This window comes from Schistocerca serialis, chromosome 2 (genome assembly GCF_023864345.2).
Source record: "Schistocerca serialis cubense isolate TAMUIC-IGC-003099 chromosome 2, iqSchSeri2.2, whole genome shotgun sequence".
Classification (NCBI taxonomy): domain Eukaryota; kingdom Metazoa; phylum Arthropoda; class Insecta; order Orthoptera; family Acrididae; genus Schistocerca; species Schistocerca serialis.
The window spans coordinates 1,027,619,042-1,027,638,840 of record NC_064639.1 but is presented as its reverse complement, the minus strand read 5'-3'; the positions used below and the strand labels follow the sequence as shown (position 1 = coordinate 1,027,638,840).

The 19,799-nt window shown below is 38.1% G+C and overlaps 1 protein-coding gene across 1 annotated transcript in view; it reads right to left on the bottom strand.

Moving 5' to 3' along the window:
• The window catches only part of LOC126458443 (TBC1 domain family member 20), a 121,655-nt gene that overhangs the window by 7,259 nt on the left and 94,597 nt on the right, over nt 1–19,799 (bottom strand). The window contains exon 7 of the mRNA XM_050095505.1: nt 17,240–17,349. Within this exon, the coding sequence (XP_049951462.1) occupies nt 17,240–17,349 (110 nt within the window). The remainder of the gene's footprint in view (nt 1–17,239; nt 17,350–19,799) is intronic.

Sequence of the window (19,799 nt, the reverse complement as noted above, 5' to 3'; positions counted from 1 at the left end):
CCCGCCCACAATGGTAACAACACTGGTAGCCAACTGGAAACTGATTTAAGTCCAAATAGAGGTGTTTTGCAGGATATGCTTCCTGCAACCACCCTAGAAGGAAAACAAAGACAGAGGATGAGATGGTCAGATGAAGTTAATTGACACCTCTTGTTCTGTTATTACCAAGCAACAAACCTAGGAACCATCCCAGAGCAAACAAACAAAGAACACCACGCATCAATTAAACAATCAGAGGAAAACGAAAACTTAAGACAGCCACCAGAACAAGCACAAATAGAACACGAAGTGACACACATGTTAGATATAGAAGAAAAATTTCAGCTGACATATATAGAATACAAAGACACAAATACAGACATTAGACCATTCTTGCATAGACCGCCAAATAACCCACAAGTCGAAACAACAATAACAACTATCAACACAATCATACACAACAAAATAAATGAAAACACAACTATGGAAGAGTTACAACTGCTGGTTTATATAGGAGCACTCACTACACTAAATAGACACACTAGGCAGAATCAGAACCAACCCACACACAGAAGAAACCCACAAAACCAGCATGGCAACACAGGCTACAGATCAGAATAGAAAAACTGAGAAAAGACATCGGACAGCTAACACAATTTATAAGAAATGAAATGTCAGAAAAAAAACGAAAAAGGTTAGGTAAAATCTCACAACAAGAAGCGATAGAGCAATTAGACGAAAAGAAGCAGAAATTACAAGCATTGGCCAAACAACTTAGAAGATACAACTTAGAAGATACAACTTAGAAGATACAACTTAGAAGATACAACTTAGAAGATACAACTTAGAAGATACAAAAAAAGTGAAAATAGCAGGAAACAAAACCAAACATTCAACACAAACCAAAAGAAATTTTACCAGACAATAGATAACACACACATTAAAATAGACAATCCACCAAACATAACAGACATGGAACACATCTGGAGCAACATATGGTCAAACCCGGTACATCATAACAGGCATGCACGGTGGATACAAGCAGAAACACACACATACAAGATGATACCACAAATGCCTGAAGTGATAATTTTCCAACATGATGTCACCCAAGCAATTAATTCTACTCACAATTGGAAAGCCCCTGGAAAAGATAAAATAGCAAATTTCTGTCTAAAGAAGTTCACCTCAACACATTCACATCTAACTAAATTATTTAACAGTTACATTGCACACCCATACACATTCCCTGATACCCTTACACATGGAACAACTTATCTGAAACCTAAAGATCAAGCAGACACAGCAAACCCAGCTAAATATCGCCCCATAACATGCCTACCAACAATATACAAAATATTAACTTCAGTCATTACACAGAAATTAATGACACATACAACACAGAACAAAATTATAAATGAAGAACAAAAAGTTGTTGCAAAGGAGCACGAATTTGTAAAGAGCAACTGATAATAGATGCAGAGGTGACATATCAAGCTAAAACTAAACAAAGGTCGCTACACTACGCATACATTGATTACCAAAAAGCTTTTGATAGTGTACCCCACTCATGGTTACTACAAATATTGGAAATATATAAAGTAGATCCTAAATTGATACAGTTCCTAAACATAGTAATGAAAAACTGGAAAACCACACTTAATATCCAAACAAATTCAAATAATATCACATCACAGCCAATACAGAATAAGCGTGGAATATACCAAGGAAACTCATTAAGTCCTTTCTGCTTCTGCCTTGCTCTGAACCCACTATCCAACATGCTAAATAATACAAATTATGGATACAATATTACTGGAACATACCCACACAAAATCACACATTTGCTATACATGGACGATCTAAAACTACTGGCAGCAACAAATCAACAACTCAACCAATTACTAAAGATAACAGAAGTATTCAGCAACGATATAAAAATGGCTTTTGGAACAGACAATTGTAAGAAAAATAGCATAGTCAAGGGAAAACACACTAAACAAGAAGATTACATATTGGATAACCACAGCGACTGCAAAGAAGCGATGGAAAAAACAGATGCCTATAAATATCTAGGATACAGACAAAAAATAGGAATAGATAATACAAATATTAAAGAAGAACTGAAAGAAAAATATAGACAAAGACTAACAAAAATATTGAAAACAGAATTGACAGCAAGAAACAAGACAAAAGCTACAAATACTTCTGCTATACCAATATTGACCAACTCATTTGGAGTAGTGAAATGGAGTAACACAGACCTAGAAGCACTCAATACACTTACACGATCACAATGCCACAAATATAGAATACATCTCTTTCATTCAGCAACAGAAAGATTCACATCAAGCAGAAAGGAAGGAGGAAGGGGATTTATCGACATAAAAAACCTACATTATGGACAGGTAGACAATTTAAGAAAATTCTTTCTAGAACAAGCAGAAACTAGCAAAATACACAAAGCAATCACTCATATAAATACATCGCCTACACCATTGCAATTTCATAACCACTTCTACAACCCTTTAGATCACATAACATCAACAGATACGAAGAAAGTAAATTGGAAAAAGAAAACACTACATGGCAAGCACCCGTATCATCTAACACAGCCACACATCGATCAAGACGCATCAAACACATGGCTAACAAAAGGCAATATATACAGTGAGACTGAAGGATTCGTGATTGCAATACAGGATCAAACAATAAACACCAGATATTACAGCAAGCATATTATTAAAGATCCCAATACCACAACAGATAAATGCAGACTTTGCAAACAACAAATAGAAACAGTAGATCACATCACAAGTGGATGTACAATACTAGCAAATACAGAATACCCCAGAAGACATGACAATGTAGCAAAAATAATACATCAACAGCTTGCCTTACAACATAAACTTATAAAACAACATGTTCCCACATACAAGTATGCACCACAAAATGTACTGGAGAATGATGAATACAAATTATACTGGAACAGAACCATTATAACAGATAAAACACCACCACATAACAAACCTGACAGCATACTCACCAATAAAAAGAAGAAACTAACAACTAATCGAAATATCCATACCAAATACAACAAATATACAGAAGAAAACAGGAGAAAAAAATTGAAAAATACATCCAACTGGCTGAGGAAGTCAAAGACGTGGCATCAGGATAAAGTTGACATCATACCAATTATACTATCAACTACAGGAGTCATACCACACAATATCCACCAGTACATCAAAGCAATACAGCTACATCCAAACTTATATATACAACTACAGAAATCTGTAATTATTGATACTTGTTCAATTACCCAAAAGTTCCTAAATGCAATGTAACATATACCGTACAGTTAAAAGCAAGTCACGCTTGATCAAGGTCCGCATCACTTTCCATTTTTAACCACACATAACGTCTGAGAAAGGAAAGATATAATAATAATAATAATAATAATAATAAGTAAAGAATAAGGTGGAGATGTTTTTACTTCAGACATTCAATACAAGCAATATGGACAACACGAGAACACTGCATGCAGTGGATTCTTTACAGTGACATCATCATCATCATCATCATCATCATCGGCAAAATACCTACTGACATACAGCCAAACCACGATGAGTGTGTGTCACAATAATTCAATTGGTTCCTTTTTTTTCTAATTATACCTCTTCACTCTAACTTTTATCATTTTCCAATATCATCATATTTCAAATGCTTCCAGTTCTTTTCTGTAATTTTCCTACAACTCATTTTTTTCACTTTCACACAATGCTGTGCTGTGCTTTAGACACAATGCCTTAGAAATTTTTGCTCAGTTCTATGTAAATATTAATGCATTTACTGTAATCAGAAAAAATCCTTTATTGGTGTGGATCGCAATTTGTCATTTTTATTGATTACTAGTTTTGGCTAAAATTGTTCAGATCTGTAATTCCACAGAAAATTGCACGTAAGGAAAAATGGTCTGACACGAACTGCTAATACAATAGTTCTACAGCATAATCATGTATATACTACAGCATTCGCCCCCTCCCTTGTATACCATCACTCATCTAGGACCTGCCATCATAAATTTTATGCAAGCTGCGTAGCTCAATCCAACATTAATGTAAAGACACCTAAAAATACATATTTACTTCATGAGCAACTATTATGACGCAGTGTGTTGTCATAACAAAAACAAAACTGAAACTTACTACTTACTCAAGACTAAGAAATCATTGCATCCACTGCATAACAACATTATAGCAAATAATCTCCACATGTGCACAGTGAAATTACAACTAACACAATATGTTATGTTGCATCAGAAAACAATACATTATTTTCATTCAGTTATATGAGGATGTCTTATTGCTTGTGCAAGTCTTGTACTACATAGATTCCACAAGTGAAGTATGAACAACACAGTTTATAGTGGAATGTTTCCCTCTATTATATCCAGTTTATAGAATGAGTTACACATGAAATGTAGCATTGGTAAAAAATGATGCCTGCCTCGTGGCAGGGACAATACTACATGATGATATGTGTCAGGGTTTGCAAGAAAGCAACATTTTGCAAGATGGCTCTACTGGTAGAATATTCACTGAAGTGAAAAACTACTGAACAATTTACTATCTATAGCAATTACAATAAAAATTATTTCAATAACAAGAAAGAATATGGAAAATTTGTATAATTAAAACCCATTGCTGTCAGTGGCATATAAATATATTTCAAAATACCTGTAACAACATTTGTATTATCTATGTAACAATATGTAAGTAACTAAAACTATTCAGGTATAAAAAAATACAGAATCATATAAAAGAGTAAAATTAATATGAACTCTGTAACAACTTGTTCCATAGTAATAAGATGCCTCACACAGTTTGGAAGTGTGTCATGGGTTTTACATCAACATTCTTAGCAGCAGTGTCCAATGATAAACATTTTGTAGATACAGTTCTTGTAAACCTTATACAATTTATTCATATTTAATAAATGGTGTATCACCTAAACATTTTCCTTACTGTTTACTGATGCTACGTCTTATGGGTAACATGTGTTCGGATGCAGGCTGAGTTGGCATCCCTTCGCTCCCAGCTTCAGGCAGTGTTGGCTTCGGTCACACAGCTTGAGGCTGTTGCCAATGGGCATCACTGTGGGGGTCTGGATGGGGGTTTGTCGGGGACGGCCAGCTCGTCCCACGCATCCCCTGATCGGACTAAGACTGTGGTTGCCCGGGATACTGCCCGCATTGAGGCTGATCCCTCACCTGTGGTAGAGTGGGAGGTCGTTTCAAGGTGTGGCAGGGGGCGAAAGACATTCCGGAGGGCTGAACGGAAAGCCTCTCCAGTTTGTCTGACGAACCGGTTTCAGGCTCTGTCTCAGGCTGATACTGATCTTCAGCCTGACATGGCTGCTTGTCCTGTTCCAGAGGTTGCCCCTCAGTCTGCAAGATCCGGGCAGTCGCAGAGGGTGGGCTTACTGGTAGATGGGAGCTCCAACGTCAGGCGCGTAATGGGGCCCCTTAGGGAAATGGCAGCAAGAGAGGGGAAGAAAACCAATGTGCACTCCGTGTGCATACCGGGGGGAGTCATTCCAGATGTGGAAAGGGTCCTTCCGGATGCCATGGAGGGTACAGGGTGCACCCATCTGCAGGTGGTCGCTCATGTCGGCACCAATGATGTGTGTCGCTATGGATCGGAGGAAATCCTCTCTGGCTTCCGGCGGCTATCTGATTCGGTGAAGACTGCCAGTCTCGCTAGCGGGATGAAAGCAGAGCTCACCATCTGCAGCATCGTCGACAGGACTGACTGCGGACCTTTGGTACAGAGCCGAGTGGAGGGTCTGAATCAGAGGCTGAGACGGTTCTGCGACCGTGTGGGCTGCAGATTCCTCGACTTGCGCTATAGGGTGGTGGGGTTTCGGGTTCCGCTGGATAGGTCAGGAGTCCACTACACGCAACAAGTGGCTACACGGGTAGCAGGGGTTGTGTGGCGTGGGCTGGGCGGTTTTTTAGGTTAGATGGCCTTGGGCAAGTACAGAAAGGGCAACAGCCTCAACGGGTGTGGGGCAAAGTCAGGACATGCGGGGACCAAGCAGCAATCGGTATTGTAATTGTCAACTGTCGAAGCTGCGTTGGTAAAGTACCGGAACTTCAAGCGCTGATAGAAAGCACCGAAGCTGAAATCGTTATAGGTACAGAAAGCTGGCTTAAGCCAGAGATAAATTCTGCCGAAATTTTTACAAAGGTACAGACGGTGTTTAGAAAGGATAGATTGCATGCAACCGGTGGTGGAGTGTTCATCGCTGTTAGTAGTAGTTTATCCTGTAGTGAAGTAGAAGTGGATAGTTCCTGTGAATTATTATGGGTGGAGGTTACACTAAACAACCGAACTAGGTTAATAATTGGCTCCTTTTACCGACCTCCCAACTCAGCAGCATTAGTGGCAGAACAACTGAGAGAAAATTTGGAATACATTTCACATAAATTTTCTCAGCATGTTATAGTCTTAGGTGGAGATTTCAATTTACCAGATATAGACTGGGACACTCAGATGTTTAGGATGGGTGGTAGGGACAGAGCATCGAGTGACATTATACTGAGTGCACTATCCGAAAATTACCTCGAGCAATTAAACAGAGAACCGACTCGTGGAGATAACATCTTGGACCTACTGATAACAAACAGACCCGAACTTTTCGACTCTGTATGTACAGAACAGGGAATCAGTGATCATAAGGCCGTTGCAGCATCCCTGAATATGGAAGTTAATAGGAATATAAAAAAAAGGGAGGAAGGTTTATCTGTTTAGCAAGAGTAATAGAAGGCAGATTTCAGACTACCTAACAGATCAAAACGAAAATTTCTGTTCCGACACTGACAATGTTGAGTGTTTATGGAAAAAGTTCAAGGCAATCGTAAAATGCGTTTTAGACAGGTACGTGCCGAGTAAAACTGTGAGGGACGGGAAAAACCCACCGTGGTACAACAACAAAGTTAGGAAACTACTGCGAAAGCAAAGAGAGCTCCACTCCAAGTTTAAACGCAGCCAAAACCTCTCAGACAAACAGAAGCTAAACGATGTCAAAGTTAGCGTAAGGAGGGCTATGCGTGAAGCGTTCATTGAATTCGAAAGTAAAATTCTATGTACCGACTTGACAGAAAATCCTAGGAAGTTCTGGTCTTACGTTAAATCAGTAAGTGGCTGAAATACTAAACACCTTTTTCCAAAGCTGTTTCACAGAGGAAGACCGCACTGCAGTTCCTTCTCTAAATCCTCGCACAAACGAAAAAATGGCTGACATCGAAATAAGTGTCCAAGGAATAGAAAAGCAACTGGAATCACTCAATAGAGGAAAGTCCACTGGACCTGACGGGATACCAATTCGATTCTACACAGAGTACGCGAAAGAACTTGCCCCCCTTCTAACAGCCGTGTACCGCAAGTCTCTAGAGGAACGGAGGGTTCCAAATGATTGGAAAAGAGCACAGATAGTCCCAGTCTTCAAGAAGGGTCGTCGAGCAGATGCGCAAAACTATAGACCTATATCTCTTACGTCGATCTCTTGTAGAATTTTAGAACATGTTTTTTGCTCGCGTATCATGTCATTTCTGGAAACCCAGAATCTACTATGTAGGAATCAACATGGATTCCGGAAACAGCGATCGTGTGAGACCCAACTCGCCTTATTTGTTCATGAGACCCAGAAAATATTAGATACAGGCTCCCAGGTAGATGCTATTTTTCTTGACTTCCGGAAGGCGTTCGATACAGTTCCGCACTGTCGCCTGATAAACAAAGTAAGAGCCTACGGAATATCAGACCAGCTGTGTGGCTGGATTGAAGAGTTTTTAGCAAACAGAACACAGCATGTTGTTATCAATGGAGAGACGTCTACAGACGTTAAAGTAACCTCTGGCGTGCCACAGGGGAGTGTTATGGGACCATTGCTTTTCACAATATATATAAATGACTTAGTAGATAGTGTCGGAAGTTCCATGCGGCTTTTCGCGGATGATGCTGTGGTATACAGAGAAGTTGCTGCATTAGAAAATTGTAGCGAAATACAGGAAGATCTGCAGCGGATAGGCACTTGGTGCAGGGAGTGGCAACTGACCCTTAACATAGACAAATGTAATGTATTGCGAATACATAGAAAGAAGGATCCTTTATTGTATGATTATATGATAGCGGAACAAACACTGGTAGCAGTTACTTCTGTAAAATATCTGGGAGTATGCGTACGGAACGATTTGAAGTGGAATGATCATATAAAATTAATTGTTGGTAAGGCGGGTACCAGGTTGAGATTCATTGGGAGAGTGCTTAGAAAATGTAGTCCATCAACAAAGGAGGTGGCTTACAAAACACTCGTTCGACCTATACTTGAGTATTGCTCATCAGTGTGGGATCCGTACCAGGTCGGGTTGACGGAGGAGATAGAAAAGATCCAAAGAAGAGCGGCGCGTTTCGTCACCGGGTTATTTGGTAACCGTGATAGCGTTACGGAGATGTTTAATAAACTCAAGTGGCAGACTCTGCAAGAGAGGCGCTCTGCATCGCGGTGTAGCTTGCTGTCCAGGTTTCGAGAGGGTGCGTTTCTGGATGAGGTATCGAATATATTGCTTCCCCCTACTTATACCTCCCGAGGAGATCACGAATGTAAAATTAGAGAGATTAGAGCGCGCACGGAGGCTTTCAGACAGTCGTTCTTCCCGCGAACCATACGCGACTGGAACAGGAAAGGGAGGTAATGACAGTGGCACGTAAAGTGCCCTCCGCCACACACCGTTGGGTGGCTTGCGGAGTATCAATGTAGATGTAGATGTAGATGTAGAACATACGACACCCTCAAACAACTGAGTGAAAATTATGTGTTGTTTCTGATGCTATGTCTCTACAGTAACATAGTACGTTGATTGTGATTTCATTCTGCAGATGTGAGATTATTTAATATAATGTTACTAGACAGTAGATGCGACAATCTTAGTCTTGGGTAAGCATTATGTAGTTTCAACTTTTCTCCTGAAGTGATGGCGCAGTGCATCCTAATACTACTACATCATGTAAATATATTTTTATGCAATTTTACTTTTATGTTTCATCTAGCTATATAGTAGGATCGAGCAATGCAGCTTTCACAAAATTTATGATAATGTGTCCAACGGGTTGGCTATTGTACACAGGAGGGGGAAAAGGGGGTTTGACAGGGAATATCGGGGAATATCCTGTGTGAAACTATTCTACTGGCAGTTTGTACTATACCATTTTTCCTTATCTGCATTTTTCTGTTTAATTCCATATCTGAAGGTGGCTAAAAGCTCTAGCTGAAGTTAGTAATCAATAAAAATAATTAACTGTGGTATTGACTAGTAAAGCTATTTTCTGAAACCAATAAATGTAATCAATTACAGATAGCCAATTTGACTTATTCAAGTAACAACACAAATGTTTATAAAAGTAGACTATTTTCACTGAAGAAATCTTTCTTCACCTGTGACAATCTGCTTCTGATGCTCTTATGTTTCAGCCACCTGGTGTTACACTGCTTCCTGTGCAGCACAGTTTCATTACTTCCTGTATTTTCAAAGTACCCAGTTTTGATAGTGACTAAGTCGATATCCTTTTTATGTGTGTTCATCACTTTCACATTTCCCTTGTTTATCCTCAGTCCATGTTCCATCAAAGTTCCATTCAACAGTTCTATGTCTTCCGTGTTTTTTTGGGCTGATGTGTGTTGATTAACACTGCCACATTCTGTCCCTGCACTTTTATCCCTTTTCTGAAATATTTTTTTTTATTCATTTCTTCTTAAACACATCAAGTTCTCTAGATTATTGATTGTTGTCTGTATTCAATCCTCATGCTTCTCATGATTTCTAACAGCACATTCCCTCTTTATTCCGTTGGTCCAAAAATGTCAGAAGGTGCAAGATCAAAATTGTTTCACTAGTACCTTAAACTACGGAAACCAAAATCATCTCCATCCACTGTGTTATAAACTAATGTTGCGACAATATTGTTCTGTAAATTTGATGGAAAATCCCTTTTTATAAATAAGTGATACCTAGATAAGCACCTAGTCCCTGCACTTCTCAGCAGTTTTAGTAATTCTAAGTGCATCTCATCAACTGTTACTGATGTGTTTTAATGCCAGTCCTTTGGACAACTCTCGCCTCCAGAAATTAGTATTAAAACACCAACTGGAACATGTCAGTACTATCATGGTCTTATTTTCATTACCAACAGGCTTTTATCTGAATCCACATATATACTCAAGTACGCCTATGCTTTGTCACCTACTGTATGGTTCTTTAATCTTTATGTAACCATGATATGGTCTTTTTAGTATACTGCAGCAGTGTCTGGTCTTTACATGGAAAAAACACTTGTGATTTTGGAATGGCATGTTTGAAATAACTATTTCCACCATATTGTAGAATTAATGTATTTCATCTAGCCTTTATTCGCCATCATTCAGCATTCTTTTCTTACCTCTACCACAGTGTACCAAACTCCATAAAAAATTAGTTTTTCAAGCATTTGACAGTTTCTTGTATTCTTCTTGTTTCCTCTCTAGGGGAACCCGCATTGTCAAAGTACTGACTCTGTGGGTGGAGACGCTTATATGTTCTAGAAAAGCTGAGAGCTTTGCTTCATCTAAACCATCACCCATGCTGGAAAGGCCTCAGTGGATGAACCAGCCAAAGAGTGTCCCACAATACCCCATCTCTCCCACATCCACTCCCACAGTCCTTCCGCAACTCCCGTGATATCCAACTCAAGGTGTGATGTGATCCTTGTCAAAGGGTGTGTGATACATGGGAAGATGTAGCATTAATCGAGCCTCAAGGTGCCAGGTGAAATCCCCCAGTAATCAGCCTTGCTCCACATAGGGTTCTGTGGTGTTGACCAAATAAATTCCCAATTCTCGTGTGAGCAAAATGGAGAACACATAACAAAACAAAAACTGAGGGACCTATGAGATCATACAACCAAGCAATAGGGCTGGAATCAATAGAAACTGTTTCTATCATTGGATCAGGTGACACACCAGTCCAAGAAGTGGAAAGTGTTACTGAGAAGTTGGGCCAGGTCAAGATCAAATCCTTGTCTGGAGCTCAGAAGAGAAAACTTCTCAAAGAACAAAAGGAAAAGGAAGATAAAGAAGGGCTTCCTAAACATGAATGAAGGGAACGAAAAGGTCTTGAACATAAGACCTCCAAAAAAGTGACTGTCTCAGAGTCAAGGGGGTAATTACATTCCTACCTCAAAGACAAAGAACAAGAGAATAATGGAGGAGTCTACTACTCCCATTTCTGTGGATAAACAGACCCAGAAAAAGCCGACACAAGAAACTGGGAAACACACTTACACTACTGCAGTGAAATATGCCATTACGGCCTCATATTTAGAAAACTGCCTGATCACCAAAAGTGCACAAACAGAAATGTACCTTGGTGGAACAAAAATCTGGAATTGCAAAGGAAGTAGGTAATAAGACTGTTCAACCATACAAGAAAGGACAATGGGCAAAATACTGGGACAGTCCTGTAAAACACAACCGTGTGATCAAGCAGGCGAAGTTATCATCCTGACAGATATTATGTGAGGAATTTTACAGTACAGCTACTCGGGGTACACAGACTAATCCAGGAGGTACTCTAAGCAAGGATGATGATGGATACACAAGAAAAGCAAATGAAACACTGGATATACTTCTCAAGGTTCACTTCCCTCAATGCTCTCTGGCATATAACACAAGGGGTCAGTCCCTGACAGGCAGGGCTAAACAGGTGATCAAATGGAGAACTGGAAATCTGCCAGAGAATGTATTGATATCAAAAGATACACTGGGTGGTGGGAATTTTTTGACAATTCAGGTCACAAGACCCAGACAATTTTTCCAGCTTTACTACAAAAAGCAGGGAAGGGTTTAATTAGATTCCTATGTAGCGCGTTTAGTATGTTTAGTATCAGCCTATCGAATGGACTCATTTCTCATGCTTGAAGGCCAGTGGAGTTGTTTTCATTCCAAGGCACTGGGGCTGGGACAACCTACACTAAAGAGAGCAATCTTTCTAGGAAAGCTGGCCACAGTATTCCTGATGGAAATACCAGCTAGCAAATTGCATATTTGCTGTAAGGACCATAGCATTTACATTTGTTAAGACAACCAAGCAGCTCTGAAATCTCTATCAGAACCTGCAACCAGATCAAAGATTGTTGCAGAATGTCATGAAGTGCTTGTGAGACTGTGGGAAAGCAATCTGCTGTGGGACCCTGGTCACTCAGGGCAATGAACAAGCTAATAGACTAGCCAGGACAGGTGCGACTACTCTGTTTATTGGACCAGAACCTGTCCTAATCATCACTAAAGCAACAGTAAAATAAAAACTACTTAGCTGTATCAGGAGGCAGCACGTAGAATATTGGACTATGATCCAAAAATAAAAATCTGGCAAACTAATGATGCCATAGCCATGTTTCAAGAGAAGTTCTGTAATCCATGACTTGAACAGAAGACACATCAAACTTTTAATATCTATGAATAGCCACTGGGCCTTTAATAAACACCTACACACAATTAGTACAGAGAAAGAAGCCCCTAAGTATAGACTATGTGGTAAGGAGTACGAAACTGTACCACACCTAACTTTCCAATGCAAAATGTTGTATGGTGAAAGACTCAGAATATTGGTTTCTTTACATCCTGAAGAAATCGTGTCCCTGTGGAACAAAACTGGACAATAAACTTAGTTTTGGTGTGAGCAACAGTGGGCTAAGACCACAGTTGTTTTCTGCCTCCCTGCAGTAATCAAATAAAGTCAATATTCTCCTTTCTTTATCATCATCCATCTATTACTTGAGTGTGTTTGGTGACACTGATGTGTCAATCTTTACAACTGTGGCTGGCATTGGTTTGAGTTTTCAACCCAGTCATTGAGTTGTTTGTAGAAATTCTCATTGCTATCCATCTTCCTGAGCATAACTCTCACTGATTACACTATCATCATTTCACTTCACTAATCTCTACTAACATTAACTTCCTATTACTGCCTCTCTTCAATTTTCCTATTTTCTCCACAAACATTGAACTTTTAATAATTCCACCCACTAGACTTATTCATTCCTTCCCAGGCCATTACTCACATAGAGGCATTTTAAATCATAAAACTTACTTCCCCTTTCTATGAAAGCTCTTTCATGAAATATCTACACATGTTGTGGGCAGAATTTAGTTGCTATAATGTAGTGATTTCCATTGCCTCTTGCTACCAAATGCTGTTAATCATTTATTATTATTATTTGGCCTTAAGAGATAATTTGTAAACCCATGGGCAAGAAGCTGCCACAAATTTGTACTTGTGGAAACTGTAACCTTTACATGAGTATTTAGGGACACTACACACAGCCACCTTACATATTTAAAGATGTAATTAAGCACCTACTTGCAAAAATAACTTCACGAAGAATAGTTGTGCTGGAGACTATAACTCATTGTATCCCTCAGACCAACTAATCAGTTAATATAAACAGTGATTCGGCTAAACAGTTTGCCTCAAATATTTCCAGAATTGTTACTATATTTTAATTCTGTTTTCATACATATGAATTTTTACAAAGCCCTCATTAAATGATGTATAGTCTCTTAATACTTCTACAAATTGCAGAGATGTTGATATCAATTTTACTTTTTCACATGGAACTATAGTAATTTCTGCTGCTAGTATCTTAGTTCTAAAAGAGAGAAATTCAATGGAATTTCACTCTTCAAAATGCAATTAGTAGTTTCAGAGTAATTACAATATTTAGATCTTAGGCTGTATCTGTTATGAACATGAAACTGATTATGGTCTTAAATAAGGAAATAAGTCACATAGGATGATGAGGAAACACAATGCTGCACCATTGTGATACCAGTATAACAGGGGTACAGAAGAAATTGATTTTTCATTCTGTCGGTGTCATTAAAAGAGTCATGTGCTGGTTAGTTTGAAAAAAAAAAAAAAAAAAATTCTTTCACAAACCACAAGAAGCTGGATAAGACACTTCATTACAGAGAATGCAGAAGAAATGCAAAGAGCTGTATGTACAAAGGTATCATGACAGACAATATCCAACAAGAATGATAATTCAGCTTATGTGCAAAACATTGTTATTGGAAGGACAGCAGAATACTATGTAGAGGGTAAGGAACACGCCTGCAATGAGTAGAGCACATGTAGTAGTAGATGGTTTACTAACTGCTGTTGATAATCCATGTGTTAGCCCCTGAGAAATTTTGTGTGCCTCTGGAATAAGTTAGCCCAATGTTGTTCACACTGCATGCAAACAGCTTCCATCTGTTTCACGTGTCACTTCATCAACAGATTAAACAGTGAGACTGCAGAAGACACATTGGGTTTTGTCACTCAGTTCTCATGTGACATTGAGACAACAGGTTCTTTCTTCAAAGAATTCTCTTTGCTACCGAAGGTACCATTACAGATCATGGAATGCTGAGTGTAAATAATTTAAGAGTATAGGAAATCACGCCCACTGGAGAGCAGAAGTGTTTAGTCAACAGGCACACACAAAATAGAATGAAAACTTTATTAGGTTTTGGAGGAAATCCTTTGATGAGCTAGAGTACAAATAGTAAGAAATACGCGTTACTGGGCCACAATGGCTGAGGCAATTTGAATATCAGAGGCAGCAGAGTGTGCAGGATTACTGGAGACCATGTGGCTGCTCATTACTCCACTGAAGAAACTTTAACAAGTAAAAGATACGCACAATTCATTACTCAATTTCTACTGACTCTCATTGAGCAGATACCATTTGAAATTCATACATGTATGTGGTGGTACCTGCAGGAAAGTGTTCAACCAGCTCTTTACTGGTCAGACTGGATGTGAAGATGTTACCAGTTGGCCTGGATGTCCACCCAATTTGACACCATTGTACTTTTTTGCTCTGGGATAAACTCAAAGATGAAGTCTATGTACAAGTTCTGAGTATTCAAGAGGATTTAAAACATTACACAGTCACAGCAATGATATCTAAAAGGAATTTCTTCAATCTATCTTGCTGTCCCTGCACCATCACTTTCAAACACACATTGCAGTAGACAGTGGGCGCTTCTAGCACATGAGGAACATAAACGGAGTTTTAAGGTAATGTTTACAACCACATTCTTTCATAGTTTTCTGTTGATTGCTGTTGCTTGTGTTATTCTTCAATGTAAATGTTTATCTTGACAAACTCATAAAGGAAGGAAAATTAGGGACTATGATGAGGTCATGAGAGGCAGATTAAACTTACGACACACATATATTGCTTAATAATGTGTATACCTCAAGTCTCTGTTGCAACCTCATGTGACAAACTGTGATTAGTATCATGTAATTCTATCAATATTATGAAAAGGATAGTTGTTACTAACCATATAGTGGAAATATCGAGTCGCAGATAGGCACGAAAAAAAAAGACTGTCACAAAATAAGTTTTTGGCCAACAAGACCTTTGTTACATTCCATCCTGGATTTTCCACTGTTTGTTCATGTAATTTGATAGATAAAAAAATCTACTCACCAAACAGTGGTGTGCGCACACACGCGTGCACGCAAGACCACAGAGTCGTGTGTGTGTGTGTATTTTTCACAAGGGCCTTGTTGGCTGAAAGCTTTTGTGATAGTCTTTTGTTGTGCCTACCTGCGATTCAGCAACTCTGCTATATGGTGAGTAGTCACTATCTTTTCACAATATTGTTACATTCCATCCTGGATTTTCCATTGTTTGTATAATGTAATTTGATAGATAAAAAAAGTCTACTCACCAAGTGGTGGCAGGAGAACACACACAGAAAAAGGTTTAACTTACCAAGCTTTCAGAGCCAACAGTTCCTCCTTCCACCAAAAGAGTTGAAGGGGAAGGAAGAGGGGTGAAGGGAAAGGACTGGAGGGTTAGGAGAGGGATACACTTTAGAAAAGTCACCCAGAACCCTGGTTCAGGGCAGACTTACCAGACAGGATGAGAAGGAATCTAACTAATGATGTCTGATAAGTCCCTCCTGACCCGGGATTCTGGGTCACTTTCCCAAACTTCACCCCTTTTCCTTCACCGTTCTTCCTTCTCCTTCAACTCTTCTGCTGGAAGAAGGAGCCACTGGCTCTGAAAGCTTCTACAAGTAAAATCTTTTTGTGTGTGCGTTCTCCAGCAGACACTTGGTGAGTAGTTTTTTTTATCGATCCAATCACATTATGTTGTCAATAATTGATTATTTTCATTGTTATATGTGATTAGTATCAGTTTTAAATTAAACTTTTCTCTTCTATTCCACTTTTGTAAGTAGACCTTCTTAACTGTATCAGGCTTAGCACCCAATGCCTGACACAGCAGTTCTGTGTAACAATAATAACTTCCATGTAAGACCACAGTTTGTTTTATGTTCAAAACAGATAAATCCTAAGTTCTAAATATTGTAATTTCTCCAAAACTACCAGTCAGGCTTTGAAGAGCATATCATAATAAAATCTGTCTCCTACAATTCTAACAGAGGAAATTACTATAGTTCAATTTGAAAAGGTGAAGTTGATACCAGAATCTATGTAATTAATATATCTGTGAAATACATTATTTCTTGAGGATTTTTTCAAGTTCATTTGGATGAAAACAGAATAATGATAACTTATGTGGTACAGCAAATATAGTATTTGAGGTGAACAGCTTAGCTGAATTGCTCCTTATATTGTACTATTAATAGGAGTATGAGAACATCACCATAAAGAGATTGCACAGTTCGATCTCTTAATGACACAAAGGGTTCACAAAAAATGCAAGAAAAGATATGTTGCAATAAGAATGAGAATAAAATGCTGAGGACAGTAATATAGCTTTCCAAAATAATTGGAAGACAATGCTGCAATGTATTCTCCCTCTGAATAATATTTCCCTAATTTGATAGTAATTGTACAATTCGCACTAGCAACAAGTTACAAAGTATTTATGCTTGTTCTTTAGCATGCCGCATATGTTACAGTTCCTCGTATGTTACCAATGCAAATTTCTCTCATCCTGACATATTCTATGCCATTATCAATACAACAAGTTCCTAAATATATATATATTTAAACCCAGAATGGAAAGAGAAGTGTACTTCATATGACATATGGCCAAATTAATCCTCGAAATTCTCTCAGTTAATGAAATGGTTAAATACGAGACTTAGAAATTTAATCTTCTATAGAGATGTAACAAATAATTGTACTCACTCTCTACGTGACCTCTCAGAAACTTCTGCTTCAATACTTTCTGGTGGGTACTGTAGATATAGGTCACTTGTCTTTTTTAATAGTTCTTCAAATGGTAAATCATCTGGAATCTAATTGAGATTTTTATTACAAAACATATCTACAACATGAGTTGCTGCTTACGTTCTACTTTATTGGAGGTTTAAAATATATGGGCACAACATTTGCCTTTGTACATAATTACAATAAAATACTAAACAGGGCATATTATATTAAAAACCATTTACATTTTGTAGCCTACAGCAAATAATATTGAAATTGCTCTTAAAAATCTCTTGAAATTTAATGTGGTGGTTGAAATGTCAAATTTTTGATAAAGTGTACAATGCCAACAAAATAAATTCACAGCATCTCTGAGACTGTCTCTCCCCCTCCTCCATTCTCAACAAACTAAACTAAATAACTTGTTGGCAATCTCTCTCAAACCATCTGTTGTTAATCCTATCTACACTTTTTCTAAGTTTCCTGTCTTTTAACCTTATGCCAGAAAGTATGGCAACTTACATTTGATTCATGGACATTTTTCTTACAGCTCATGTACAGGTAGTAACAATTCCTTTTAATTTAGTAGATACAGAATACTTCCTCACTCATTTTCACCCCAAATCTACATTTCTGTACAATGTCTGTCAAACTCTAAAATTAGTATTTTTCCTGTCCTTCAGCATACCAATTATTCTATCCTACTTATTAGTCTGAATGGTAACTATACAACAACACAATTCAACAACAGTAATAAGTAAGAGAGGGTTGTAGGCAGGGCTGAGGCATAAATGCACATGTATAGTGGTTTTAACATTGCCAATAAAATAATATCCTAAAAACTAATCTCTGCAACTTTTTACAGAGATAAATATAGAGGAACTAATCTTTTATAAGATAAGTAAACACAGAAGCATGAATCACACTAAAAACAAAGTGGCAGCAATCCACAAATTATAATATATGTTAGCAGCATTTTTTTTTAAAGGTAATTAAACTGGCCTGGCAGGAGTACAATCTGTGCACTGACAGTTCCATACAAACTTAATTATGTAAATTTATAGTTAATCAATAGATTTTGATTGGTGACTTTGCGAGTATCAAAATATGTGACATAAATAGCTGTATCTTTTGACTGCATTGACTTAGGAGCTTAAATGCTTTATACTGCCAAGGGACCACACAACTTAATGTGTGACGTAAATCTGAATTTGGTACACCTATCTGTTCCCAAGAAAAAGGGCATCTTAACAGATGGACGGCCAGGCAGGCGCACAAAAAATGACAAAAAATATTCTTTCAGGTGATAATTTCAAATTAACAATTTTCACACTTTTTCTTTACTTGTACTGTGAAATCTTGCTTTTTTACAAATTTCATGATTCTAGGTCAACAGGAAGATTCGGACTTATTGAATGTGCTAGAAATTTGGTGCCATGGAAGATAAATGAGTAATAGGGAAAACACACCATGGTTCAATAACAATATCAGCATGATACTACAACAGCAGACAAAACTGCATAGCAGATTCAAACCATTCCAAACCAATGTTGGCAAACAAAAACCTAGTAAAATCAAAATAAGAGTATGGACAAAAGTGTCCAACAGATTTCAAAGAAGATCTTACCAACTCAATTGTGAAAAAAGTTAAAAGTTTGTTATTAAGTAAAAATCAGTCAGTCAAATAAAGCTTGATGACCACAATGGCACCAAAATGAAAGAGGATGAAATGAGGCCAAAATACTAAATTTTCTCCCGTGAAAGAGCTTCATAAACAAAGAAATTGCAACACGCTGTCTACCTTAAACTATCACACACATGCAAAAATGATATAGAAATTAAGTGAGTGGGGACCTGTAAAACAGGTTAAGCATTTTGTACAGCAAAGCTGATAGGACCCAACTGGATTTCTGTAAGACAATGAATATGCAGACCAAGCTACTTGATCTGATATAATTGAAAATAAGTCTTGAGTAACAAATGACCCAATTTTGCATCTTTAAGCACATTTTGCAGTCACTAAGAGGAGCAACACAGGATGTCCAATCTCTCTGATCAATATTATCCAAGAAGCCACCTGAAACTGAATTTTAGGGTTCTGAAGAGTCCATCTCCCCTAGCGGATTTCTCAAATATATAATCCCTCAGTTTTGAGTAAAGGTTAATGGAGAATGAGTTATAGTCAGGACAGGTGTTGGTGTGGATCTTTGTGTCCTGACATAAAATTGGTATTTTTCCATCATTGGTATACTCAGATCCAGATTACAATTATAAAAACATCTGTCCATTGTGAGTACATTTTGTGCTGTGAAATACCTATCCTGACAATTTCATATTACAAATTACTACTTTTTCATGTTGATACCTGCAATTCTCATTCCTGAACCATTCTTATATGATAAGACTGCTCACAGGCAATCAAAAAAGCTTTCAAATTTGTAAGGCTTTACCTTATTGAGCAACAGGATAATATTGGAACCATCCTACCTGACAGTTTCACTGTGGGCATTGCAAAGATCTGCAGATGCCATTAGTCATT